The 27806-nt window shown below is 31.8% G+C and overlaps 2 protein-coding genes and 3 long non-coding RNA genes across 16 annotated transcripts; 3 read left to right on the top strand and 2 right to left on the bottom strand.

Annotated features, from left to right (window-relative positions):
- The first annotated feature begins 60 nt into the window (after positions 1-60).
- Positions 61-7608, top strand: LOC130677472 (transcription factor A, mitochondrial-like). Of its 5 annotated transcripts, none has more exons than XM_057484242.1 (5): positions 61-194; positions 3652-3684; positions 3767-4118; positions 4190-4288; positions 7331-7608. In XM_057484242.1, exons 1-5 carry the CDS (start codon positions 190-192, stop codon positions 7535-7537), a joined length of 696 nt encoding a protein of 231 aa, XP_057340225.1. In that variant the 5' UTR covers positions 61-189; the 3' UTR covers positions 7538-7608. The 5 variants fall into 5 exon arrangements, with proteins under 5 accessions (XP_057340225.1, XP_057340223.1, XP_057340226.1 ...); XM_057484240.1 differs by having other exon boundaries at positions 62-194; positions 3746-4118; positions 7331-7606; XM_057484243.1 differs by lacking the exon at positions 3652-3684 and having other exon boundaries at positions 175-194; positions 7331-7606.
- Positions 7609-8965: 1357 nt separating this feature from the next.
- LOC130677473 (uncharacterized) lies at positions 8966-10917 on the bottom strand. Of its 2 annotated transcripts, none has more exons than XR_008991610.1 (4): positions 10903-10917; positions 9819-10405; positions 9273-9384; positions 8966-9200 (listed from the first exon to the last, which is right to left on the bottom strand). It is a non-coding gene; the product is annotated as an uncharacterized LOC130677473 (long non-coding RNA). The 2 variants fall into 2 exon arrangements; XR_008991609.1 differs by lacking the exon at positions 10903-10917 and adding an exon at positions 10507-10521.
- LOC130677475 (uncharacterized) lies at positions 10313-14176 on the top strand. 7 transcript variants are annotated; one of them, XR_008991619.1, is made up of 4 exons: positions 10313-10327; positions 12561-12775; positions 13827-13936; positions 14025-14176. It is a non-coding gene; the product is annotated as an uncharacterized LOC130677475 (long non-coding RNA). The 7 variants fall into 7 exon arrangements; XR_008991618.1 differs by lacking the exon at positions 10313-10327 and adding an exon at positions 11101-11115; XR_008991617.1 differs by lacking the exon at positions 10313-10327 and adding an exon at positions 11224-11238.
- A 2819-nt stretch (positions 14177-16995) lies between these two features.
- On the top strand, positions 16996-17981 carry LOC130677295 (uncharacterized). The gene is made up of 3 exons (XR_008991570.1): positions 16996-17044; positions 17642-17751; positions 17839-17981. It is a non-coding gene; the product is annotated as an uncharacterized LOC130677295 (long non-coding RNA).
- Positions 17982-19961: 1980 nt separating this feature from the next.
- LOC130677457 (tuftelin-interacting protein 11-like) lies at positions 19962-26797 on the bottom strand. The gene is made up of 3 exons (XM_057484226.1): positions 26660-26797; positions 23897-26016; positions 19962-23827 (listed from the first exon to the last, which is right to left on the bottom strand). The coding sequence occupies exons 1-3, from the start codon at positions 26736-26738 to the stop codon at positions 23579-23581; spliced, it is 2448 nt and encodes an 815-aa protein (XP_057340209.1). The 5' UTR covers positions 26739-26797; the 3' UTR covers positions 19962-23578.
- Positions 26798-27806: the final 1009 nt, after the last annotated feature.

Genomic DNA, 27806 nt, shown 5'->3' with positions numbered 1-27806 from the left:
TCATGATGCTACGAATGCATTTTCTTGAGCATCGGAAATTATGGTTTTATTTTAGTTGCAATATTAATCATTTTTCTTATATTATTGCTATATAGTTTTTGATAGGCTCCGCAGAAATGCCATTTAACATTATTTTTGAACGAGATGCTACATTTTTTTGCTGTCAGTTGAACTTAATTTAATTTTTCCATGAGGTAAGAAAAAAAAATACACAAATCTATTCTTTTCTACTTCTTGGATTCACGTAGATCTAGACCATTTTTTTCACCGGCTCTAACAAATTTTAGTCTACGAACATAATTTTTATGTTACACGGAAAGAAAATTATGGGAAGTTTTGCTATGCATTATGGGAATGGTTCCCATAATGGTATGGGAATAGTACCTATTCTATTATAGGGATAGTTCCCATATATTATGGGAACCATCCCCATAATAGTATGAGAATAGTTCCCACACCATTACGGGAATGGTTACCATAATGATATGGGAATGGTTCCCATACCATCATGGGAACTATTCCCATAATGTTATGGTAACCATTCCCATAATGGTATGGGAACTATTCTCATACTATTATGGGGATGGTTCCATAATGGTATACGAACCATTCTAATTACATTATGGGAATCATTCCCATAATATTATAGGAATATTTCCCATACTATTATAGGAACCATTCCCATAATATTATGGAAATGGTTCCTATAATTTATGGGAATAGTTCCCATACTATTATAGGAACCATTCCCATAATATTATGGAAATGGTTCCTATAATTTATGGGAATGGTTCCTATAAATTATCGGAACCATTCCTATAGTGTTATGTGTATCATTCCCATAATTATAGGAACTATTCCTATAATTATGGGAACTATTCCTATAATTATGGGTTCCCACAATGGTATGGGAATAGTACCTATTCTACTATAGGGATGGTTCCCATATATTATGGGAACCATCCCCATAATAGTATGAGAAAAGTTCCCATACCATTATGGGAATGGTTCCCATAATGATATGGGAATGGTTCCTATAATGATATGGGAATGGTTCCCATAATGTTATGGTAACCATTCCCATAATGGTATGGGAACCATTCCCATAATGGTATGGGAACTATTCTCATACTATTATGGGGATGGTTCCATAATGGTATACGAACCATTCCAATTGCATTATGGGAATCATTCCCATAATATTATGGGAATAGTTCCCATACTATTATAGGAACCATTCCCATAATATTATGGAAATGGTTCCTATAATTTATGGGAATGGTTCCTATAAATTATCGGAACCATTCCTATAGTGTTATGTGTATCATTCCCATAATTATAGGAACTATTCCTATAATTATGGGAACTATTCCTATAATTATGGGTTCCCACAATGGTATGGGAATAGTACCTATTCTACTATAGGGATGGTTCCCATATATTATGAGAACCATCCCCATAATAGTATGAGAAAAGTTCCCATACCATTATGGGAATGGTTCCCATAATGATATGGGAATGGTTCCTATAATGATATGGGAATGGTTCCCATAATGTTATGGTAACCATTCCCATAATGGTATGGGAACCATTCCCATAATGGTATGGGAACTATTCTCATACTATTATGGGGATGGTTCCATAATGGTATACGAACCATTCCAATTGCATTATGGGAATCATTCCCATAATATTATGGGAATAGTTCCCATACTATTATAGGAACCATTCCCATAATATTATGGAAATGGTTCCTATAATTTATGGGAATGGTTCCTATAAATTATCGGAACCATTCCTATAGTGTTATGTGTATCATTCCCATAATTATAGGAACTATTCCTATAATTATGGGAACTATTCCTATAATTATGGGTTCCCACAATGGTATGGGAATAGTACCTATTCTACTATAGGGATGGTTCCCATATATTATGGGAACCATCCCCATAATAGTATGAGAAAAGTTCCCATACCATTATGGGAATGGTTCCCATAATGATATGGGAATGGTTCCCATAATGTTATGGTAACCATTCCCATAATGGTATGGGAACTATTCTCATACTATTATGGGGATGGTTCCATAATGGTATACGAACCATTCCAATTGCATTATGGGAATCATTCCCATAATATTATGGGAATAGTTCCCATACTATTATAGGAATTATTCCCATAATATTATGGAAATGGTTCCTATAATTTATGGGAATGGTTCCTATAAATTATAGGAACCATTCCTATAGTGTTATGTGTATAATTCCCATAATTATAGGAACTATTCCTATAATTATGGGAAACATTCCTATAATTATAGGAACCGCTCCCATAATTTATGGTCGTAATTCTTATGATGGTATAGGAAAAAATTTCACAAAATTATGAGAACCGCTGCCATAATTTTCTTTCCGTGTAATATATTACATTTAAAGTAGATTCTGTGGTAATTTTAATAACCTAGATCTTGTTTATGCTTATTTTATAATTCTTTACGGGACAACAATTCATTTTTAATTTGATGTAGGGGAGGGTGGGGCAGAGCGGCCCACCTAAGCCAATTATTATTTTTTGTGGCTTTCAATCATAAGATCACTTTACTTTTGTCCTATTTCGAACAAATTTATGGACATTTTGCCAAAATTCTGAAAAAAAAAAAATATTTTTTCGTGGGGCAGAGCGGCCCCCCTTCAAAAAGTGATAAAAAAATTTTTTTTTTTCGTTTTTTTTTTTTTTAAATTGTTTTCATCATTAAGAATGTATTTCTTTCTCTTGACAACTATTTTTGGTTTTATATTACTCGAAAAAAATTTTTTAAAGCGTAAAAAATCGTTCACTCTTGATTACCTTAATTACTAATTGTTATTTAATAAAAAAAAAAAATCAATTCTATAATTTTACTTTATTTCAAAAATTTATCAACTAAAAAAAAAAATTTAATTTTTATAAATTTTTAGTGACCAAATTTGCCTCTTACATAAAGAAACGGCCGAAAAATATGAAAAAATAATTTTTCCGGAAGTTTCGGCTGGTCCATTTTGCCCCAGGTGTTATGCGTAGGGCTAGAAATGTGGAATTATACTATTTTTTCTTTAATTTGACGATAAAAATATGAAAAAATCACTTTTTCAAAATTTTGGGCTTGTCCATTTTGCCCCAAATGTCATGCGTAGGGGTAAAAATGCGCAAAGATATCGGATTTATAGTAATTAGTCGAAAAAAAAAAAATTTTTTTTTTGGTCAAAATTTCAGGGGGGCCGCTCTGCCCCACCCTCCCCTACCTAAAAATCACTAATTTTCTAAAAATCATTCAAAATTCTTATCAAATCTTCTCTCCCCAATTTCACCAGCCACCCGCCAAAATTTAAAAATTCAAATTCAAATATTCTTCCCGCTCTTTTCTTATTTACCGTCTGACCTCCAAATAATAATAATCGCAACCTGCAATACCTCACGAGTGATTAACTCTCTCGTGTGTGTACATCGTCATATATATTTATAAACAATAAAAATCCCTTGGACTAAAAATTTAAAGTTCAAAAAATTCAAAAATCTTAAAATCCGCGCGCTTTTTAAAAAATTTTTTTTTTTACATAAAATTAAGTCACTAATAATTAAAATGGCCTGTAATAAAATACTTAACCTCTCTAGCTCTGCAAAGTGCTGCGACTTTTGGTTTACAAGGTAATTTTATTAAAAAATAAAAAAAAAGATAAATATGAAATTCGAGAAATTTAAATTTTAGAATCTCGCTGATAGTTTTCAGGCCGTACAGCGAATCAAGATTACGACGCCTGGAAAAAAAATGGGAGATACCTCCCCGACCTAAACGACCTCTGAACCCGTTCTTCAAGTTCGCGGCTCACAGAAGGGAGGAATTAATGAAAGAAAATCCGCAACTCAAACCCACCCAAATAATGGAAAAATTGGGTGAGAAATTTCGCTCTTATGATGAAAATTATAAGAACAAATTGCAGAGAGAGTACATTCAGGAGATGAATGACTACTCGAGACAGATGATGTTGTACGAGAAGTCACTGACTAACGAGCAAAAGAAAACATTAAAGAGTCTGGCGGAAAAGCGGGCGGAGTTGAAGGAAAAGTCTAAAGAGCGGCAGGTAAATTTTACATTTTTTCAATTTTATAGTAAAAATATTTTAAGTTGATTCTAACTTATTTTTTTTTTCAGAGGCTGAAGGACTTGGGAAAGCCGAGAAAACCCCCGCCGGTGATCTCTCTGTTCTTGTCTTCGAAAATGGATACGAAGAAAGATGATGATCAATATCAGGTAAGTGGGAAAATTTATGATTCTAAATTATTATATTTTTTTAAAACGACGAAATTATAAAAAAAAAATATTTGGAAAATTGCACCTTCAATTTTCTACATGTAGGGGAAGGGGGGGGGGGGCAAAACGGTATACTTAACGAAAAATTTAGTTTTTAGGGACATAAATATCGTAAATTGGCTTCATTTTGATTCTATTTGAAATAAATATAACGAATGTTAGACTGCCATCAGAAAAAAAATTTTTATTTTCTGCGGGCAAAATGGGATACCTAAAAAAAAAGTAAATTTTTTTTTTTTTTTTTTTCAAGTGAATCAAATTGATGTAATAATGTCTTTCTAAATTGATGTAAGTAATAAAATTAACGTGTTTCGGACGACGATACTCAATTTATCTGTGATTATTGTGAATAATTTTAGAGATTTATCTTTCATTAACGATGAATCAGTTATATATCGTTATCGTTATTTATTACAAATTTTAATACTTATGTTAAAAATAATGTTAGTTAGTTTTCATTTGAAAAAAATTATTTTTATAAGAGAAATAATTAAATATTGAATATTAGAAAATTAACATAACTGTTAATAATGTCCCGGGAAAAAATCAGCATGCATGATCATGCCTGAGCAGGCTTAAATCTCATGCATGATCAGGCCTGAATTTTGGCCAGACATGAACAGGCATGATTTTGCCTGAGCAGTCATGATCATGCATGATTCTGCCTGAGAAGTCATGATCGTGCCCAGTCATGCATGATCAGACCTGGATTTTGGCCAGACATGATCATGCATGACCATACATTATCATGCATGATCATACATTATCATGCATGATCTTCCCTGAGCAGGCATATGATTTTGTAATCTGTGATTCCTCTCGAGCACGTTTGGTCGTATTTAAATATTGGCTGCTTATGAAAAATACGATTAGGCATTCCCATACATGAGCACGCGTTATTATGCATGCACATGCATTCCCATAGCTTATTTATTTGAAAGATGTTGCTGTAAGTATTAGAAACTAAGGTATATAATTAATCGTACTATACAAATGATAGAGAGTAATTTATCAATTTTCATTGGTTCTTTTATTATGAACTTTCATTAAAAACTGTTTTTAACATATTATTCACTTAATGCATTAAACAATTAATATTTATGAATACAAATTTAAATTTAACGAAAACCATTTATATATAGTGGAAACCTAAACATGCAAACATGCAAATAACCTTCTCAATAAGACAATTTATAGATAAATTGAGAAAAATATAGATAGCCCGAATGAATACAAATATGAACGAGTATGCTTAGTCATTTATGATCAAGCCTGAATATTTATAAATAGTTTTCACTATTTGCATATAACCGATGATGATCATGTCTGCACCGTGCATGATCATGGATGACAGAGCATGCTCAACCATGACCTTTCCCGAGGGATTCCATCTCGAGATACAATGATTTCTAACGTAAGTCATGAGCAAGCCTGATCTAGAATGAATCATGCATGATCATGCTTGATCACAAATGAGTTATACATGATCAAGTATGAACCATGTATGGTCATGCATGACAGAGCATGCTCAATCATGACCTTTCCTGATAAATAATATCTCTGTAGACAATTATTCATAACGTAAGTTATGAGCAAGTCTAATCTAGAATGAGCCATGCATGATTATGCTTGATCACCAATGAGTCATGCCTGGCCATGAATGAGTTATGCATGATCAAGTATGAACCATGCTTGGTCATGCATAATAGAGCATGCTCAAGCATGACCTTTCCTGATGGATAATATCTCTGGATACAATTATTTCAAACTTAATGCATGCGCAAGCTTGATCTAGAATGAGTCATGCATGATCATGCTTGATCACGAATGAGTCATGCCTGGCCATGAATGAGTCATGCAGGATCAAGCCTGAATTATGCATGAATCATGCACGATCAGGCACGAATCATGCATGATCATACATGATCATGCATGGTGATTTTTTCCCGGGGTGATATTATAGCACTAAAGTTATAAAATATTACAAAATTATGAAAGTTACAATGTAACAGTTAAAATTATGATGATTACCAATGTTACAGTTTTAGAGTTTTTAGTATTATTGTTGTTATTGTTCTTGAGTTAATTAAAGAAATAAATTTCTTAATTTGTGATACTTTATGAAAATAAATTTGTACTACGATAAAATTTGTACATTTTTTTCATTTATACTTTTCGCAAAAAATATAAAAATGTTTTTTTTTAGCTTTTAATAGTGTAAAATGATTCTAGATGTCATATTTGACCATTTTCGAAAGTTTTTCGAGAAAAAAAAATTTTGACAAAATTTTTAGGGTATCCCATTTTGCCGGCCTATCCCATTTTGCCCCCCCCCCCCCTCTTCCCCTACATTTTTTTTTATCTTCCCGCTAAGAAAATCGATCGCCAAGACTTAAGTTAAATGCGTCAGATTATCTAAAATTACCTGCAAGTCATCTAGTTAAATATGAAAAATCATTTATAATATCTGCTACACGGGTTTGGAATTTACTGCCACCTACTTGTACTAATTTACCGTCTTTTTGTGAATTTAGAGATGCTCGCTATAAACATTTTATCTGTATACAAAATAATAATAATTAATAACAGTTATATTAAAATTGTATTAAAATGAGATTAAAATTAATTAAATATAAATGTAATGATGTTTGAAACTCGATTGTTATAATAAAAAAACACTGTAATTATATGTATAAAGGATCTATCTATCTATTTGTAAGACTAGGCCTCTGAAAATTTTAAATTTCATTTTAAAAAAACACTTTAAAAATTAATAACTTCCAAACTAATTAAAATTACACACTCTCATTAGTCTCAACTTGGAGCTAAAACTATGAGCTTTAAGAAAAACATCCTATCGATAGTTTTCTTTGTCCGAAATCCTGCAAAAAAAAACAAGACATGAAAAATAAAAAAATAAAATTTTAATTCTACAATTTTTAAGTTCTGTGATTAATTTAAAAAATTATAATTAATTCTCAGAAGTGGATAAGTCAAATGTGCAAGGAATGGACATTATTACCGACCAAGGAACGGGAAAAATATGAAACAGAGCATAAGAAATTGACGGAGCAGTACATGAATAAATTGATAGTTTGGGAGGCTGAGATGATTAGATTGGGACACATCGACGTTGTGAGACGCCGAGTACTTCTAGATTTGAGGGAGAAAGGTGCGAGGGAGGATTAAAATTTGAGCCTGTAAAATCATTTTTTTTTTTTTTTTTTTTCATAAGTTGTGATTTTAAAAATAATTATCATAATAATTCGATATAATTATAATTATTCATCTGTTATTAGTTTAAGGATAATAAAATAAAATTTATTTAAATTAATCGTTGATTTTTTAATTTACTATTTTATGTAGAAAAAAATAATTCGTCACTAATGAATTTATTTTAATTAAGGAACCTTATGAAGACTCCAATTTAAGATGGGAACCGGGTACAAAAAAATTCGTTTCAATTGAATTTCCGATTAAATCTGATTGAAAGTCAATAAGAAATTTCCGATTAAATCTGATAGGACGTTTTCAATTGGATTTAATCGGAAATGAGAAAAAAAAATATCAGGCGGACCCAAAGAGTCCGACCCCTCTACATACCCCTCGACATGGTTATGTCGAGAGTCTAGGACTTAAATTTTTTTTTTTCTTCCAGTATTTCCTATTATTTTCTATTGAAAGAGCCTCAAAAATCATGTCGAATAGCAACCAGAAGGTAATATGAGAAAAAAATCTGTCTATCAGTTGACTCTGCGGGCTAGCCCCAAAACTTCCCGCTGTTTGAGCTCCTCGAGCTCGAAAACATTGTTGTGGATACATTTTCGAGCTCTTCGAGCTCGAAAATACTTTAGTGTGCCATTGTTTTAAAAAAAAACCGATTTTAGCATTTCTTTCTCTCACGATATTTCAGGAATGAATTGACCGATTTTGATGGTTGTGGCGGCAATCGACGTATTTTATTGAGTTCTAGAGCTGATTAGATTTTGAAGTTGATCGTATAAGTCGTTTCTGAGAAATCAATAAAAAACTAAAATAAAAAAAAATTTTCAATTTTTATTCTTTCTATAACTTGTAAACTACATGACCGATTTACCCCAAAATCTAATCAAGACTAAGTTTTGGTGAGCTCTTTCGATCGCCACCAAGTACGTTCAAATCGGTTCATCCGTTTCAAAGATATCGTCGGACAAAAAAAAGTTCACACACACACACACACACACACACACACACACACACACACACACACACACACACACACACACACACACACACACACACACACACACACACACACACACACACACACACACACACACACACACACACACACACACACACACACACACGTCCACCCGGGAATAGTCAGAATAGTTTCCTAGGACCTCAAAACGTCGACATCTGATGAAAACTCGATTCTCGAAAATCGGACCGAAACCAATAACTTCCCTTTTTTGAAAATTTTCAATTTGCTTAGCGGGAAGTTAAAAAATGTTGCTCCGAAATGACGCACCCTAATATATATCCATGTAGATTTTTAGGAAATTAAATTTTTCAGTCTGGAATGAGAATTTGGAAAAATCAATTACAGAAAAATGCTCAAAATAAAGACTACAATTTTAAAAATAATTTCATTTATTGCTTCATTTATATTTGATGAAAAAAAATTATCCGAGTTATCGGATTATAAAATAAATCATTTTTAGATAAATTTTACTAACAAATTTCGATTTTTTTTATTATTTATATCATTATCATTCTTTTAATAATCGTCGAAGTCTTGTTGACCGCAGGTTTGGGATATAAGATTACATTTGTAACCAGGACAACAATTGCTCCGAGTTCGATCGCACTGAAAAAAAAGTTTATTGTTATAAATGAATTCAAATTTTGACAATAAAAAAAAAATATATATTTTTCTTACATCTCCACCGAATTGCACACACTGAGAATATGCACCAATTGTTAACAGTGCGATAACAAAAATCATGATAAATAATTTTGACATTCTTGTTCTAGAATCAATTATAAATTTTCTGTAAATGAAAATTCAAAGATTAAAAATTTATCAAGATTTAGAACTTTCGATTTTCTTTAAAATTCGTAACTTTGTAACTTATAAAGATTTACGGACGAGGCTGGGCTTAAAATGAAGGCAAAGGTTTAAGAAACATTTTTCATTTATTTTTGATCAAGATTCGATTGATAGTTTTCGAGATATCGATCTATAAAGAACTATATAAATAGAATGAGATTTTTGAGAAATTCAAAGTTTGAATCTGGAGGTGGAAATTTTGAAAATTTATAACTTATGTGAAAATTTATATTTCAAGTCGTCATTGGGCTCAAATTAAAGTTAAGGATTTAAGGAAAAACTTTTATCTTTTGTGTGTTGGGTTTTTAGCAATGGGTCTAAAAATATCGAATTTTGAAGTCAAGTATTAAAAATAATTATAAATCGAGTACTTACCAAGTAATTGAAGCTCTTCTACACTAGTGAATGTTTATCCCATTTTTCGCTATTTATTGTTATTATTTTTTTTTATAAAATTACTATTAAAGTCAAAAGTTTAAGGTCTCCGTGTCAAGTGTTAAGAGTTATCCAAAGCTTAATAAAAATATTTATTATCACAAACTCCATTTATTTATCATCAATTTGTTGCCAGTAATATAAATTATACGATATAAATTACTTTGTAATTTAAAATAATAATAATGAAAATAATAATATTTTGAGTGCAAGTCCATGGGAAATTAAATGGGCTTTTAGTCCACTTAATTTACTTTTAACCGAGTTTGGGGGGAATTAATAAATGGATTTTTTAACTTCCCGCTAAGAAAATTGTAAATTTTCAAATTTTCGGGAAGTTATTGGTTTCGGTCCGATTTACGAAAATCGAATTTTCACCAGATGTCGACGTTTTGAGATCCTAGGAAGCTTTTCTGACTTTTTTCAGAATGATGTCCGAGTGTCTGTATGTATGTATATTAGGGTGTCCGTTATTTCCCAAATTGATTTTTGAGTCTGCAGCGCCCTCAAAATTTTTAGTAAATGCCCTAAAAAAAATTATGAAACCCATATGAGCTCTTAATATTGATAATAACCCGTGCCGCAAACACGATTTATTTCCCATTTAAATAACATGGGGTTTTCGTACTTTTTGCAATTAATTTTTTCTTTGCAAAGCCAGTTGATACATTGCCGCGGCACCGAATTATTTTTGTAGGAAATTGAACGTTCTACAAAAATTTTTTCTGAAATTTTTCAAAAAAATCACTTCCGTCAAAGTTATTCAAGGTCAAAGTTGAACTAAAATAAATTTTTTTTTTTTTTTTAACAAAAAATTATCATTATTTACATCCATATTTATTATTTATTGCCGAAAATATCTTATTTTAACGATTTTTTTGGGTCTGTGAAAATAATTGAAAAGAGGAGATTTAACTGTTATTGGAAAAAAATTCCCATGAATTAAAAATTTCGAATTCACTATCACTTTTATGAAAAAATAAAATTCGTGGCTACGCATGCGCACGAAAGCAAGATGTAGTACCATTACAATCCAGCGTCGTGTTTGGCTATAGTCAGTAATTATCCAAATCGTTCTGTTGTCAAAAATATTTTAGGTGTTTCTAGTATTAATATTGATACTATCAATATTAATACTAGAATCGAGTAGACTCGAAAACGGCGGGAAGTTTTGGAGCTGGCCCGCAGGGTCAACCGATAGACAGATTTTTTTTATTGACCATATGTAAAAAATCCAGTAGATCACGAAAATAATAATAAAAAAAGCTCAGTTCACCCGCGTTCTTTAAATGAATAATAAAATAACAATAGAGATGCCGAGACACCGTGTATTTTCATTAAAAAACTTTTATCTATTAATGTAAAGCCCTATGATGACTGGTATTAAATTAAAGGGCGATAAATTCGGAATAAGAAAAGTCAAAAAACAATCTCCCGGAGTTTATTATGTATATTAGACTGATTCAAAAAAATCGAATAATTTTTTTTTCTTCATTATATCGAAAATATTGTTGGAAATGACGAAAAAAAAATACTGTGAAAGTTTGAGCTCTTAATATTAATATTAACAACTCCCGCATCGCAATTTTCTATTTCCCGTTTAAATAACATGGGAAAATTTATTTTTTAAGCTTTGGAATTTTGTAGCTCACGGTGGAACCAATACTTTTGAATGTTCGAGACGTATTCTTATGGGAAATTTGACGCTCTACAAAAAAGGTCTCTTATAATTTTTCGATATTTTTATTTCTTCAAAAGTAATTCGAAGTTAAAATTAGATTGACGATAAATTTTTACATTTTTTAAATTTTTTGACGCAACCATCAACTTTATCCGAAAATTTTAGAGGAAATTTTTTGTAGAGCATTTTATTTCCTACAACTTATCTCAGAGAAAATTTTCGATATTTCTCATAAGTCGTAAGTTATTCGCAATTAACTGAAAATTTAATATAATTAATTTTAAGCAACAAAATTTAGATTATTTAAGAAAAGTTTCAGTTAATTGCAGATAACATACGACTTAAGTGAAATATCGAAAATTTTCTCTAAGAGAAGTTGTAGGAAATAAAATGCTCTACAAAAAATGTCCTCTGAAATTTTCGGATAAAGTTGATGGTTGCGTCAAAAAATTTAAAAAATGTAAAAATTTATCGTCAATCTAACTTTAACTTCGAATTACTTTTGAAGAAATAAAAATATCGAAAAATTATAAGAGACCTTTTTTGTAGAGCGTCAAATTTCCCATAAGAATATGTCTCGAACATTCAAAAGTATTGGTCCCACCGTGAGCTACAAAATTCCAAAGCTTAAAAAATAAATTTTCCCATGTTATTTAAACGGGAAATAGAAAATTGGGATGCGGCAGTTGTTAATATTAATATTAAGAGCTCAAACTTTCACAGTATTTTTTTTTGTCATTTCCAACAATATTTTCGATATAATGAAGAAAAAAAAAATTATTCGATTTTTTTTAATCAGTCTAATGTATATTTTATTACTATAAAATTTGAATATGAAATAAAAACATTTTATTTTACAAAATTGAAGAAATTTCTTGACCCCCACTCCAACCGAAATTAACTCTTTTAAACACAGAAAGAAAAAATGACGTCTTAAAAAATTATCATTGGATTTAGGTCAATATAAAAAAAAAAATTCTAATCAAAGGTCTCGTTTTAAGAATTAGATTGAAAACAAGTTTTAATCTCGATGATGCAACAAGTTATAGAGTTTTGAATTCTGAGAATAAAAATATTTTTATAAAATCGCGGAAAATCTCGGACGTAACAACCGTGAACTTTGACCATTTGTGACAATTTTATAAAAATTTGTTACTATAAATATTGAGATTTTTAACAAATGTTACATATAATCCAAGAATACTTGCATTAGTTGGTAAGTACTAAAAATTATATTATTATTATATTTCGGAATTTCATTTAGAATAATTTACGTACACAGAAAGTATATTATGGAAACTTTTGCTATGCATTATGGGAATAGTTTCCATAAAATTTGGAAAATCCAAAAGTGCACGCCTCGAACGCTCATGTTATGTTTTTTTTTAAAAGTTAAATTTCGAATAAAATTGAATATCCCGCTCTTTTCCCATAGAAATTTCCATGGTAAATATACGGTAATAAAAGTAAAAAAAAAAATAAATAAGGAGAACATTCCTAATGAAAAATGGCGGCAGTGTGTGTTTGTTTACATGTAAGATTGCCGGTTTTAACCGTAATGATTTATTTTTAAAAAAACGAGAAGGCCTACAGTAGTGATTTTCGAAAGGAACCTTCTTTGCTTATTTCTGAAAATTTTGAAAAAAAAATTAAGTAGTTTCGTCAAGTCGTTCTCGAGATATCCGTACCACGCCGTTTTTTTTTAACCACAGACTAATGGACGTCCACGATAAATTTTTTTTAATGAACTTTTTTTTATATTAATACATATTAGACAAATTAAAAAAAGTATCAGGATTATTTATTAGTGTTTCAGCTTTATATTGATGTGCTTTTCATAATGTGTAAGAGTAATAGAAAAAAAATATATGCACTTTAATGAGTGGAAATCGTGTGATCTTGACAGGTTGGTTATAAAGCACAACCTCTCCGCTTCGCTTCCGAGGCGTGCAATTTTGTTTGCTATCTTAGCGCACGCTCTTTTGTTCGCCAAATAGATGTTTGCCCATGCAACTGTTTCCACGACATTTGTGGGCGTTATTCGATTTTTTGCGTGCGACAAGTAAACTGAACTTCAAACTTTGATAATTCAGAAACTATTGGTCGCAACTCAATTAACCAAAAATCAAAATTGGTCCCTGAAGTCTCACTTTCAATTCGAACCTCACTCTGTCCCTAGATTCAATTTTCCTACAAACTATAAATTTTTAAAAATGAAAAAAAAATTTCATAAATAAATTTTGTATCAAAATATCTTTAAATTTCAGTTAGTTATCAACTACTTGAAAAAAAAATGATGTCTAAATTACTTTTATTGGTTTTATTAATCGCACTACTGGCTATTGGTGCAGACGCTTGCGGTGGTTTACGTGGAAGTGTGAGCATGAATATTTTATTTATATTTTAACTCCCACTGGAATAAATAACAAAATCCAAAATAAATTTTTTAATTTTTATTTTTTTAGTGTGGTTCAGGAAGATCTTGCTGTGGCGGCTATGTCTGCAGAGGCGGCTCTTGTGATTTTGCATCATTTTAAAAACTAGAAAAATGAATTCATTTTTTTTTTTTTTTGTAAAAATAAAAATAATAAATGAAAGTTAAACTTCTGATTAAAAATGTCTGTGTAATTTTTTTTCCCACATTTTAGTTCGCTAAAAATTCAATAGTTATAAAAATCACTTTTCGAAATAAATTTATTATTTCAATCCATAGTTGATCAAAAAAAATTTGGAAAATCCAAAAGTGCACGCCTCGAACGCTCATATTATAATAAAATTAATTATTAATGTTTTTTGTTTATTAAAAAATTTTTTAATAAACATCTAGACATTCCTTATTTTTTTTTTTAATTTAGTTAATTGGATAACAGTTGACAAGTCGATTTGTCACACGATATAATAAAAAAAAAAATTATCTGATCCCTAACGGACCCAAATTACGGTAAACCAACCGTAAATTACGGTAATCCACCGTAAAATACCGATTTACCGGAAATTACGGTGAATTTACCGTAAAATACGGAAATACGGTAATCCACCGTAAATTACGGTAATTCGGTAATCCACCCAAATTTTTTACAGTAGATTTATCGTATTCGACGGTAATTTACGGTATACCCACCGTAATTTACGGTAATCCACCGTAAAGTACCGATTTACCGGAAATTACGGTGAATTTACCGTAACTTACGGTGGTTGTACCGTAATTTACGGTGGTTTTACCGTAATTTACGGTGGATTTACGTAATTTACGGTGGATTTACCGTAAAATACGGAAATACGGTAATCCACCGTAAATTACGGTAATTCGATAATCCACCCAAATTTTTTACGGTAGATTTATCGTATTCGACGGTAAATTTACGGTATACCCGCCGTAATTTACGGTAATCCACCGTAAAGTACCGATGTACCGTAAATTACGGCAAACCCACCGTAATTTACGGTAAATCTACTCGAATTTTACGGTATTCTACGGTAAATTTACGGTAAAATTACCGTAAATTTACGGTAAATCAGGTCTGCTAGGGATGTTAAAGTGGAGACTTATAATATCAGCAAAGTTTCATGATAATCATGCCTACTTATATTTATGGGGGAAAATGGCGGATTAAGCATTAGTAAACATAATCAGTTTTCAGTTTTTAATTGATAATAAATAAACGAGAAGGACTACAGTAGTAATATTTAAAAGGCTTTTATTCTACTAAAATCTGAAGTTATTGAAAAAAAAATTGGACTGATTAATTGAGTTTTTCGAGAGATATCTTGCTCACACACGGACATCCCAATTGACGTCCAACTAGTTTCATGTTAGATAATTTTTTTCTTATTATAGTGTAGCTAAATAAAATTTTTAATTAAATCCAAATTATTCTTTAGAATTTTCTCTAGACATTGGTGTACTTTTTTTTGCACAGACGTGATTTATGAAATTAGAAGAAATGATTAAAGGTAGGAAAATCCCGTTTTCACGACAAGTCGATTATAGAGCATAACCTCTCCCGCTATCGCGTCCGAGGCGTGCAAAAATGTCAATGAATTATAATTTTTACAATTAGGTAGCACTAATCAGCCGTAACAATTTCCGAAATCTACTTTTAATTTGATACATGTACCTGAGCAAAAATCACTAATATTTAAAAAAGTATTATTTATATATTTATTTTTAATTAACAAATAAAATAATTATTCTTATTCTAACCCATATCATCAAGATTATCGTAACCACATGTTCTAGATATCCACCCGCATCTGTAGCCATCAATAACAAGATTAACATTAGTTATGATAATAATATTCTGTATCTCTACTGGACGTTTGATATTCTAATAGGATTTTTATTTAAAATATTAGTACAAATTTCATGTACTCCCAGGAAAAAATGATCAGACCTGATCAGACATGAACAGGCATGAGTCTTCAGGCCTGATCAGACATGAAAAATGGCCATGCCTGACCAGGCCTGATCAGGCATGTACGGGTCTGATCAGGTATGTTCATGTCTGTTCATGCCCATCCGGGTAAAAAAATTTTATATAAAAAATGGCCCTATATAATTATATATAATTATGTATAACTATATTCAATTATACATGTATATAATTATTGCTATAAAAATAAAAAAAATAAAAAATTCGGGCGTGTGCAGGATTTGACCCGTGGACCTTGCGCTCGAAAGTGTAACTCGCTACCCACTGACCTAAGAGATTTAGTTGATAAGTAAGTTTCGTATGAACTTCAAGTAATAAAAATCTTATACGTGATAGACTCTTGGTCAACAAAATTTTAGATCTATGAGCAGACATGAACAGCCATGAACAGACATGAACATATATGACCAGGCATGAACAGGCATGGATAGGTATGATCAGGCATGAGCGTATTTAACGCTTCAGACATGAACAGGCATGGGCAGGTATGATCAGGCCTGATCATGTCTAATTTCAGGCCTAATCATACATGAACAGGCATGATCAGGTCTAATTTCAGGCCTGATCATTCATGAACAGGCATGGTCAGGTCTGATCATTTTTTCCCGGGCTTGCGAGAGAGCTTCTGTCAATAACTTTGAAAATTTAATTATCTCAGTGTATGAAATCTGAATATTAAATAAAAATATAATATTTTACAAAATTGAAGAAATTTCTTTACCCCCACTCCAATTGAAAATAATTTTTGTAAACTAAAAAAAAACGAATGTCTTAAAAAATTATTATCGGATTTGGGTCAAGGAAAGATAAAAATCGTAATCAAAGGTCTTGTTCTAAGAATTAGATGAAAACAAGTCTTAATCTCGATGACGCAACAAGTTATGGAGTTTTAAATTCCGTAATTATAAATATTTTTATAAAATCGCGGATAATCTCTAACATAAAGACCGTGAACTTTTGACATTTGTGACAATTTTATGGAAATCTGTTACTATAAATATTGAGATATATAACAAGTGTTACATATAATCCAAGAATACTTGCATTAGTTGGTAAGTACTAAAAATTATATTATTATTACATTTTCCAATTTAACTTTAAAATAATTACCTTCAAAATTGGATATTTCGGATACTATTGGTCGAAACGATACGGCACAAATGAACATTTTTCTTTGAACCCTCACCTTTCATTTGAGCCCAACAACAAGCCTTAATCTTAATTTTCCTAGAAGTTACAAATTTTTCAAGTTTTACTTAAATTCAAATTTTGAATTTCCCAAAAATCTTCGTCTATCTATATAGATCGATATCTCGAAAATTATTGATCAAAACTCAATTTATCGAAAATAAAACATGTTCCTCAAACCTTGAGCTCTAATTTGAGCTCAACCTCGTCCTTCAATCTCTAATCCAAATTTTGATTCCCAAAAAACTCCATTTTTTTATATGAATCTATATATAGATCGATATCTCGAAAGCTATTAATTGAAATTCGACCAAAGATAAATAGAAAATGTTTCTTGAACTCCCACCTTTTATTTGAGCCCAACCCGCCCTTAATTCTCAATTTTCCTACAAACTATAAATTTTTCAAAATGTAAAAAAATTTAATAGATAAATTTTCATCAAAATATTTTTAAATTTCAGTTAATTATCAACTACTTGAAAAAAAAATGGTGTCCAAATTATTTTTGCTGGTTTTATTAATCGCACTACTGGCTATTGGTGCAGACGCATGCGCTGGTTTACGTGCCGAAGTGAGCATAAATATTTTATTTATATTTTTTAACTAGTGAATTAAATAAAAAAAATATAAAATTATTTTTTTAATTTTAATTTTTTAGTGCGGCCCAGCTGCAGGAAGAGACTGCTGTGGTGGCTATGTCTGCAACAGCGGCATTTGTCATTTCGATGAATGATTACAAACAAAAAAATATAAAAATGTTTTTTTTTTTGGAAAAATAAAAATCAAACTTCCGATTAATAATATTTGTGTATTTTTTTTTCCATATTTTAGTTTCCTAAAAATTAAATATGTATAAAAATAATTATTTGAAATAAATTCATTAGTTCAATCCGTAGTTTTGCAAAAAAAAGCCAATGGATTATAATTTTAATAAAAAAAATTTGGAAAATCCAAAAGTGCACGCCTCGATATGTGCATAGTATCGATAAGACACCAGTGTCACCTTATCTGCCAGGAGATATTCCGCAAGTTGTTGAGACTGACCTTTGCCGTATTTATTGGAACAACGGGGAAGATTGACCACACCAAACCTGATATTTTTTTTAGTTGATAAATTGTTGAATAAAGTAAAACTATCCATAATTTAAAAAAAATTTGGAAAATCCAAAAGTGCACGCCTCGAAAGCTCATGTTATGTTTTTTTTTAAAAGTTAAATTTCGAATAAAATTGAATATCCCGCTCTTTTCCCATAGAAATTTTCATGGTAAATATACGGTAATAAAAGTAAAAAAAAAAATAAATAAGGAGAACATTCCTAATGAAAAATGGCGGCAGTGTGTGTTTGTTTACATGTAAGATTGCCGGTTTTAACCGTAATGATTTATTTTTAAAAAAACGAGAAGGCCTACAGTAGTGATTTTCGAAAGGAACCTTCTTTGCTTATTTCTGAAAATTTTGAAAAAAAAATTAAGTAGTTTCGTCAAGTCGTTCTCGAGATATCCGTACCACGCCGTTTTTTTTAACCACAGACTAATGGACGTCCACGATAAATTTTTTTTAATGAACTTTTTTTTATATTAATACATATTAGACAAATTAAAAAAAGTATCAGGATTATTTGTTAGTGTTTCAGCTTTATATTGATGTGTTTTTCATAATGTGTAAGAGTAATAGAAAAAAAATATATGCACTTTAATGAGTGGAAATCGTGTGACCTTGACAGGTCGGTTATAAACCACAACCTCTCCGCTTCGCTTCCGAGGCGTGCAATTTAAAAACACGTTTTTTGGGTTAAAAATAATGACGAATAAGAAATATAGAATTTTTTTTTTTTTAATTATCGTTATTAATTAATCTAATCGTGGGGGAACGATTTATTACACCTTAAAAAATTTTTTTTGAGTCATATAAAAGTAAAATTGTATTCAAGAAAAATAAATATGTTCTTAACGATGAAAACAATTAAAAAAAAATTTATCATTTTTTTGGAGGACCTCCTTGCCCCGAAAAAAAATTTTTTTTTCAGAGTTTCGGCATAATATCTACAAATTTGTTCAAAATAAGAAAAAAGTAAAGTGATCTGATGGTTGAAAGCCACAAAAAGTAATAACCAGCTTAGGGGGGCACCCTTGCCCCGGTCTCCCCTACACAAATAATAAGATTTATTTATTTTTCATTTTATTAAACCTTTAATCCTTGTAGATAATCAATAACTACTGTCAGATCGCGTTATAAGACTATTATTTTCTTTCTCAAACTATCGCAATACATGGTTTAGCAAAAAGACAGAATGATAGCTTTATAACGAGGTCCGACTGTATATTTCTATCTATGTTTATGTATTTAATAAAGGTTATAGAATCAAAAATTACATTTTATGGGTCAATGAAACCAAAAACTGGTTCAAATAAATAAACGTGTGATTGAAAATTTCAGGTATGAAAGACTGATATATCCAAATTTTATGGTTTTGTTTTATTTAGTAATAATCAAAATTTGTATCATCTAGAATGTTCGTTGTTATTATTATACATCAAACTTACATAATAAATAGTGAAAAAAAAAGCATTTGTTTCTTATATTCTAATATCCAGTCTTTTATTCTCAATTTATATCTTTAAAACATTTAATAACAACAATATTTATGTTTTACAAATACAGTAATTATTTACAATCTATATATACTTGAATATAAACATACATAAATATAAAGCTTTAATTTTAAAATTATTTAATCATATTCATTGAATTAGAAATCTTTTTTTATTAATTATTAATCATTAATTCCTTATTCTAGAATAAATATTATATTATTATTTACAGGTCTTTTTATTTTTTATTTTTTGTCTCGTTATTGTTATAATACACTAATGGAAAAAATTAAAGGATCAAAAAAAAATTCTAAATTTTTAGGCGATTTTCAACAGGCTCAGACTTTGAGAGAAATGGTCGTACAAGAAAAAAAAAAAAAGGAAATTGTAGCTCCAAGTATCTATTTTTTGGATTAGAACTTCAAAAATTTTTAGCGTCAGTGGTTTTAGAGTAATCTTAGAAAAACCAGCGACAAAAAAATTTTCAAATTTTTTTAATTTTTTTTTTTTGGTCTCCGGGCGTGGAAAAAATTATTTTTGCTTAACCACTATAAGGATCGGATACCTTCATTATTCAGCTTTAATTTCTTTTTTTATGTAAAAAATAAAATTTTGTGTTAAATTTTTTATTTATGTAGTATCGCGAGTGGAATGAATGTACTAAATAACTTGTGGGTATGATCGCTACGAAAAGACGCCCTCATTAAAGAACTCCGGAAATACCGCGTTGATATCGAACCGAGGGCGACACTATCCGAATTAAGATTTTTACTACGTTCCGAGTTAACCAAGACGCGTACAGCTAACGCGGGTCGCGCCGGCCATTATGATCAGCTTCTACTCGATCTCGACCGATCCGAAGCTGAATTGGACAACATAGAAAACTCAGACGATGATCCTCTGAATGAAGACCCCGAGAACGAGGACGAGCATTCCTCAGATGAAGACCGGGGCAGCCAGGACCAGTCACGTGAGGCAATAAATGACAGACTACGACAAGCCCGTGAAGAACAATTGCGGGCCGAGATCGAGCAAGAAGAACGTGAAAGATTTGAGCCCACAGCAGCCTGGCTCGAGTACGACAACGCGCCACTGTTGTCCGAGTACCCGGACCATTTTAAGTCTCTACCGGGAGATCTGTTTACGCCACCACGAAAGATCCGGACACCACTGGAGCGACTAGTAGACTCTCTGACACCCATGGCCGAAGTAAGGCCGAAAGTAGTGGCTAGACGAGCTGTATTCACCGCATACGATTATTTAAGGGGCATTACGTTTATTTAAGGTGACACGGTATAAGTACACCCCGATACCGAAAGTCGAAGCGATGGACAAGACGGTCCACCAGTTGCTGAACGAGCTTGAAGAAAAGAAGTCAGCTAGCTAACCTCTTTTCTTGCTGAGGTAGGAGGGGTGTGATGGTGGGATGGTGTGCAGCCAAGCGGACCAGAACTTTGTTTTTTGTGTGTTCCTAGTACTAGTTTTAAGAGTAGTAATAATACTAGTTTTAAGTAATTATAGTTATAGTAATATAAGAATTAGTCATAGTAATAACAATAATAATAGTGATAGTATAGCAGCTTGGCTGCACACCATCCCACCATCACAATATGTGTGTGTGTTAAAAACTTTGTAAGTTGAGTTAAGAAATAAACAACATGTGAGAATGCAGTACGAATGGTGGTTTATGACGGAAGTGACCGCGTGAGTGAGAGTTGAGGACGGAGGTCATAAATTCAGGGATTAGGACGGGCCCGGGTCATAAAAGTGCCCGGTTGAAAATAAGCAGACCTCCATTGCAACTAGAGATGGTTATGAATGTTAAGGAAAGTAAAATATGAAAAACTAATGTAAGAATGTGTGCGATTGTGAGTGTGAGGATAACTGGGGGTATTGTACCCAGGGTTTGGAGTGGAGAAACAAGAGTAGTTAAAGTCGAACCCTCTCAATGTAAAGACGTCCTTTTGTATTGACTAAGTTGTCATTTTAAATAAACCTTTACTTTAATATATATCAATGATCTTGCACCTTTGACCGCACGCACTTTACATCTTCTTGTGATTACCTTAATATTCCAATATCCACAACATCCGATATTACATTTATTTTTATAGTATAACCTCAGATGATTTATTTCGTTTCTATTCTTCAGTTCAAAATATTTATTTTCATTGAATATTTAATCATTTAAAAATTTTAAATACATTTTACATTATGAGTGTGAATGTAGCAGACATCAAACAAATTTAAAACTATAAATAAATAGAGGAAATAATTAATAAAATAAAATTTTAAAAAATGCGTATTCAAAAAATTTTGAAATTAATAAGTGCATTTTTTATAAATATTATTTTTTCAATTATTTACCTTATTTATTTATAATTGTAAATTTTTCTGATGTCTGCTACATTCACACTCGTTTTACATTAATATTATTTAATAATTGTTAATATTTTCACTATGAATATCCCTAACGGACCCAAATTACGGTAAACTCACCATAAATTACGGTAATCCACCGTAAAATGCCGATTTACCGTAAATTACGGTGAATTTACCGTAAAATACGGAAATACGGTAATCCACCGTAAATTACGGTAATTCGGTAATCCACCCGAATTTTTTACGGTAGATTTATCGTATTTGACGGCAAATTTACGGTATACTCGCCGTAATTTACGGTAATCCACCGTAAAGTACCGATTTACCGTAAATTACGGTGGATTTACCGTAATTTACGGTGGTTTTACTGTAATTTACGGTGGATTTACCGTAAAATACGGAAATACGGTAATCCACCGTAAATTACGGTAATTCGGTAATCCACCCGAATTTTTTACGGTAGATTTATCGTATTTGACGGCAAATTTACGGTATACTCGCCGTAATTTACGGTAATCCACCGTAAAGTACCGATTTACCGTAAATTACGGTGGATTTACCGTAATTTACGGTGGGTTTACCGTAATTTACGGTGGATTTACCGTAAAATACGGAAATACGGTAATCCACCGTAAATTACGGTAATTCGGTAATCCACTCGAATTTTTTACGGTAGATTTATCGTATTTGACGGTAAATTTACGGTATACTCGTCGTAATTTACGGTAATCCACCGTAAAGTACCGATTTACTGTAAATTACGGTGGATTTACCGTAATCTACGGTGGTTTTACCGTAATTTACGGTGGGTTTACCGTAATTTACGGTAAATCTACTCGAATTTTACGGTATTCTACGGTAGATTTACGGTAAAATTACCGTAAATTTACGGTAAATCAGGTCTGCTAGGGATAAATGCAAAAAAAACTCATTTTATTTACTGCTCCAGTATTAGACAACCGAATTCCGTTATTGGGACAAAGTTATTTCAGCGTTCCGGTATTGGATCTTTTGGGTGTCATAGAAAAAAATTTTTTCTTCTATATTAAATTTGAGAAAAATGAACTAATTTGATTATTTTTGAATAGGTAAATGTCTATTCTATATAATATAATAAATTATTTCGTTTATAATCTATTTGAATATTTTTAAAACGATAAAAATCAGTCGTATACCTTTCGTCGTTCCGGTATTGGGACATTCACCTTATAGTTGCATGTTATCGTGAATAATTTAATTGTGAAAACTGAATACTCTTAATCGAGCATTTTTTTTTATATCTAATTAATTTAACGAAAAAAAAATAAAAAGTTATGGAGTTGGCCTGCATTCAATCGTTTTCCCGACAAAGTAAAAAACTAAATAACAACAATTTGTCTATAAAAAATGACAAATATTTATAATTAGAAATTTCCTACCATTGGTTAGAGTTCCGCCATGTCTAGTAAAGCGTTTAAATGAGTCGGAACCCAATTAGACGTTTTATGATTGACGAAAAGAACGCTGCCATCGATGTAGGCCTGTACGTTGCCAACTTTGTAGACTTGTTTAGCTTCGCGATATCGGTTCGCCATCGGCATGAACAGAATCCCGCGTTCTTCGCACTTCTTCTGCACAAGATCTTTGAAGCCTAGAGGTATCTGCGAAGCGGTACGTACAGCTTCTGCGAGTCTCTGTAACAAAAACGTAATTAATAAAAATCTGTCAGTAAACAATAAAAAAATAAACGAAATAATATTTACCTCAATACGTGGTTGAGCCGAAGCAGGGATCTGAGGAACTGGCTGCGTTCTTTCAAGACTCGTCAAATAAGAAACTTGCTCAACAGCACCAGGTTGAAGGCCTTGAGGAGTTGACACAGCTCGATTCATCATATCCAGCGCCTTCTTGAAATGGTCTTTGATGACTGGCTCAGCCAATAGTCTGTCGTTCAGCATTTTCTTCCATCCCATGTACCAGTGCGTTATCTGGTCATAATTTGGAGAATGATTGAGCCACAGCGCCAATACTTGCAGCCATTTTGGGAAGAAAAACTTGTCTAGCAGCCCGACCATCGTGTGAACCGGTAGCATGGCCACCCAATCATAAACCCAATTCCAATTATCCAGATGCTGCGAGTGAGGATTGATGATAAACTCAGACAATGCAATCTGTAGTTTTGGCAGGATGTTTTTGACTAGAAAAGCTTCCATGTCGCCTTTAGTGAATACTTGAGACCAGGGTTCTAACATAAGTCTTGCTGATCTATCAGAAGGATGCCAACCTCCTAGCGCTGATCCAAGTTTACGTCTAATTATTGGATATATCAAAGTATCCATACGATTACCCATCAGTGGTAACCAGGGATGGATCCAGGTATGAATGGGCACAGTGTCGGTCAAGGGATTCCATTCTTCAACTTCTAGTGTAAGTTTATTTAGCACCAGTATCTCCAGTATGTTGTCCATAATCCAGCTGGGTATCAAATGCATCCAATTTTCAATCAATTCAATAAGCGGGTCGGGTTGTCGACATGTCCACTGTTGAACTGCTCCGCGAACAGACGGCATCCATGCATTCCAAATCAGCTGATCATATGGACTCATTGAAGTCCTGGCTTGTATAACATTATTTCCAATGCTCAGGATGTCTTTCCACTCTTTCATTTCCTTTAAATATCGTATTGGCTCCAGCAGCGGGCTCCAACTAGCTAGACAACTCTTGAATTTCGGCGCAACCAGACTGCTAGCGAGTTCTCCAAGCTCATATGTCTTATAAACATCGTAGTAGTCGTCCTGTAATTTTTTAAAACCTTCCGCAGTCTCTTCCAAACTCATATCCTTATCATTAATCACCAAGTTCTCAACTATTGCTGTGGCTCTATTCAAGGTATTGATCGTCTGGTCATCCTGATCAATTATTTTCGCCATGGTCTTCAGCTCAGCTTCAAGATCAACCAGTCTATCACTCAAATGTCTAGTTTTTCTGTCATTCTGTATGATGTCTTGCTCGCACATGTCAACAATCAAATTCAAATTGTGCTTCAGCTCTGGTAGTTCAAAGTTTGCAAGAGATTTTTTGTCAGTTTCAACACTGGAATCATCAGGACGATGCTGACCAGCGATGGCATGATAGCCGCTCAGTACTCTCTGCTCTGGACCCGTCATGTCAATGACTTTCACACGACTCATGTCACTACTTGAAGTGTTTATGCTCGGCCTTAACTTTCCATCCTCCAGAACTTGATCGATACTTTTGTACGAGTACTTGGTCTTTTTTTTACTGGGTACCCCATCAGTCTTTCGCCACTGCGACAACTTGGCCTTGAACTCCTTCGTCTTCTCGGCATCCTCGTCCTTCTTCTCTTGCGGGACTTTTGCCAACTTCTCGGGGCCATAAGCACCAATGGCACCACGTCCACGTCGTACTTGTGCTTCCACTGGAGCACTGATACCTTGTAAAGATTTACCCAGCCCTTTACCAGGCTCGAAACCCATTTGGAGCAGCAGTTTGGCTCCAATACCTTTGGTGTGGACTTCCCAGTTGCCTACTCCAGTTCTCATCAAAGACGGATTTACTGGTGCGCGTTTTTTTCTCAACCCGGCGATTCCACCCACGGCATCAGCGTTAATCGAGAAAGACGGCCGTGGAGGTGCTTCTTCTTCTGAGTCACTTGAAGTATTCGATACGTCTTGATCATCGTCATCTTCTTCGTTATTTTTATCTTTGTCCTTCTTTTTATCTTCACTTGGTTTGCCGGCTTGCTGAATACCACCCGCTACAAAATTAACTGGCGCCGTGTAATTTTTAGGTCCTTTACTAAATCCTCTCGTCGGAAGTTTTGATAATTCCTCTTCCTCGTCACTGTCATCTGCCCACATACCTGTAATTATATAATAAATTTATTGTAAATGAAAATATAAATTACTCTACAATAAATTAAGTCCAGTTTTTCCTACAGAGTTTATTTTAATCCCGAGGTATTTTAATGATATAGCGAAATACCAGGAATAATAATTTAAGCCCGGATTAAAAACAAACCTTGATAGAAAAACTGGCCCTTTATTTTACTAAGAATGTCATTTTTTTTTTTTTTTGGTAAAATAAAATATTAAATGAATGTGAATGTAACCGACATCAGACAATGATTCTGAAGTTAGCAGACAATTCAAAATTTTTGGATTTTTTTTTAAACAATTAAATTTGAAGAAAAAAAAAACTAAAAATATGCACATGTAGAAAATTTTAAAAACTACAGATGCAATTTTTTCAAATATTTTTTTTTTATGTTTTATTGTCTAAAAAAAAAATCCAAAAATTATTAGACGTCTGCTAACTTCAGTATTGCAAAATTATAGATAAATAGAATAAATAATTAATAAACTAAAATTTAAAAATTAATAAGTGCATTTTTTTTAGACATAACCTTTTAAATTATTTACTCTACTTATTTATAATTTTAAATTTGTATGATGTCTGCTACATTCACACGCGTATTTAAATAACTAAAGAATAAAATAACATACCTAGCATTTGCTGTTCCTTCGTAAATTTTCGTCTTGGACGATTGGGATGAAACATTTCGTTAGCTTCATCTTCTGACATGATGAATTTTTTTAAAAATGATACTTTATATGTTTTATTTTATATCAGAGCGTCTTGATCTGCCATTAACAAACGTAATTATGACCCCTACTCCACACTATGAGAGATTTCCGCATTCGGTGCGCGCGTGCGCTGCACGGAGCCAGCGCCAACTTGGCGCGAAATTTAAAAAATTTGAATTTCAAAATTTATTTTCAACTCTTTTAAGTCGCGGCAATTATAAATATTATATAAAAAAACACGAGCTGACTCTTATTTTCAGATATAAAAATTACAATTCTTTATTACAACAATCAATTGACAGAAAATATTTATAATTACTTTTAGTTTTAATTGCTATGATATCGTATTTAAAAAATTTTCTCTTTATTATCGGTCGTAACTTTTTAAAAATAATTACGCGGCTTAAAAAAATAAAATTTATATTTAAAAATAAAAAAAAATTTACAATCTATACTACTACTACTACTACTACTCCCTGATTAAAAATATTCATTGAAAAGTATTGAAAAAGATGAGAATTGAATCATTTTGAATACTTTCTATACCCCAAGGTTTTAATTTGGACATAAAATTAATACTTTTCAATTCCAAAATAATATAAGAATTTCTAAACTTCCGAGGAATTGGAAAAGATTCAAATGAATTGATTTTTTAAATCTTTCTGAATACTTTTCAATACCAAAAAAGTTTCGAATTTTGGAGTCACGTATGGGATTGAGAAGAATTGAAATTTTCGAATCCTTTTCAATACCAAAATAGTCCGATATTTCGGATCGAGTGTAGGATTGAAAAGAATTCAAATGAATTGACAATTTTGAATCTTTCTGAATCCTTCTCAATACCAAAATAATTCCATATTGGAAGGTATTGAAATGATAAAAAATTGAATTCTTTTCAATACTTTTGAATTCCATTTTAAGAATTAGAAAGTATTCAAATGATCGAAATTTCAATTCCATTCAATACTTTCCAAAACCTCCGTAAAATTGAAAAGAATTGAAATAATTTTCAATCTTTTTCAATGAATATTTTTAATCAGGGCTATTACTACTACTCCTAATAATA

This window comes from Microplitis mediator, chromosome 11 (assembly GCF_029852145.1).
Source record: "Microplitis mediator isolate UGA2020A chromosome 11, iyMicMedi2.1, whole genome shotgun sequence".
In the NCBI taxonomy this organism is placed as follows: Eukaryota; Metazoa; Arthropoda; class Insecta; order Hymenoptera; family Braconidae; genus Microplitis; species Microplitis mediator.
This window is presented reverse-complemented; position numbering and strand designations above follow the sequence as displayed.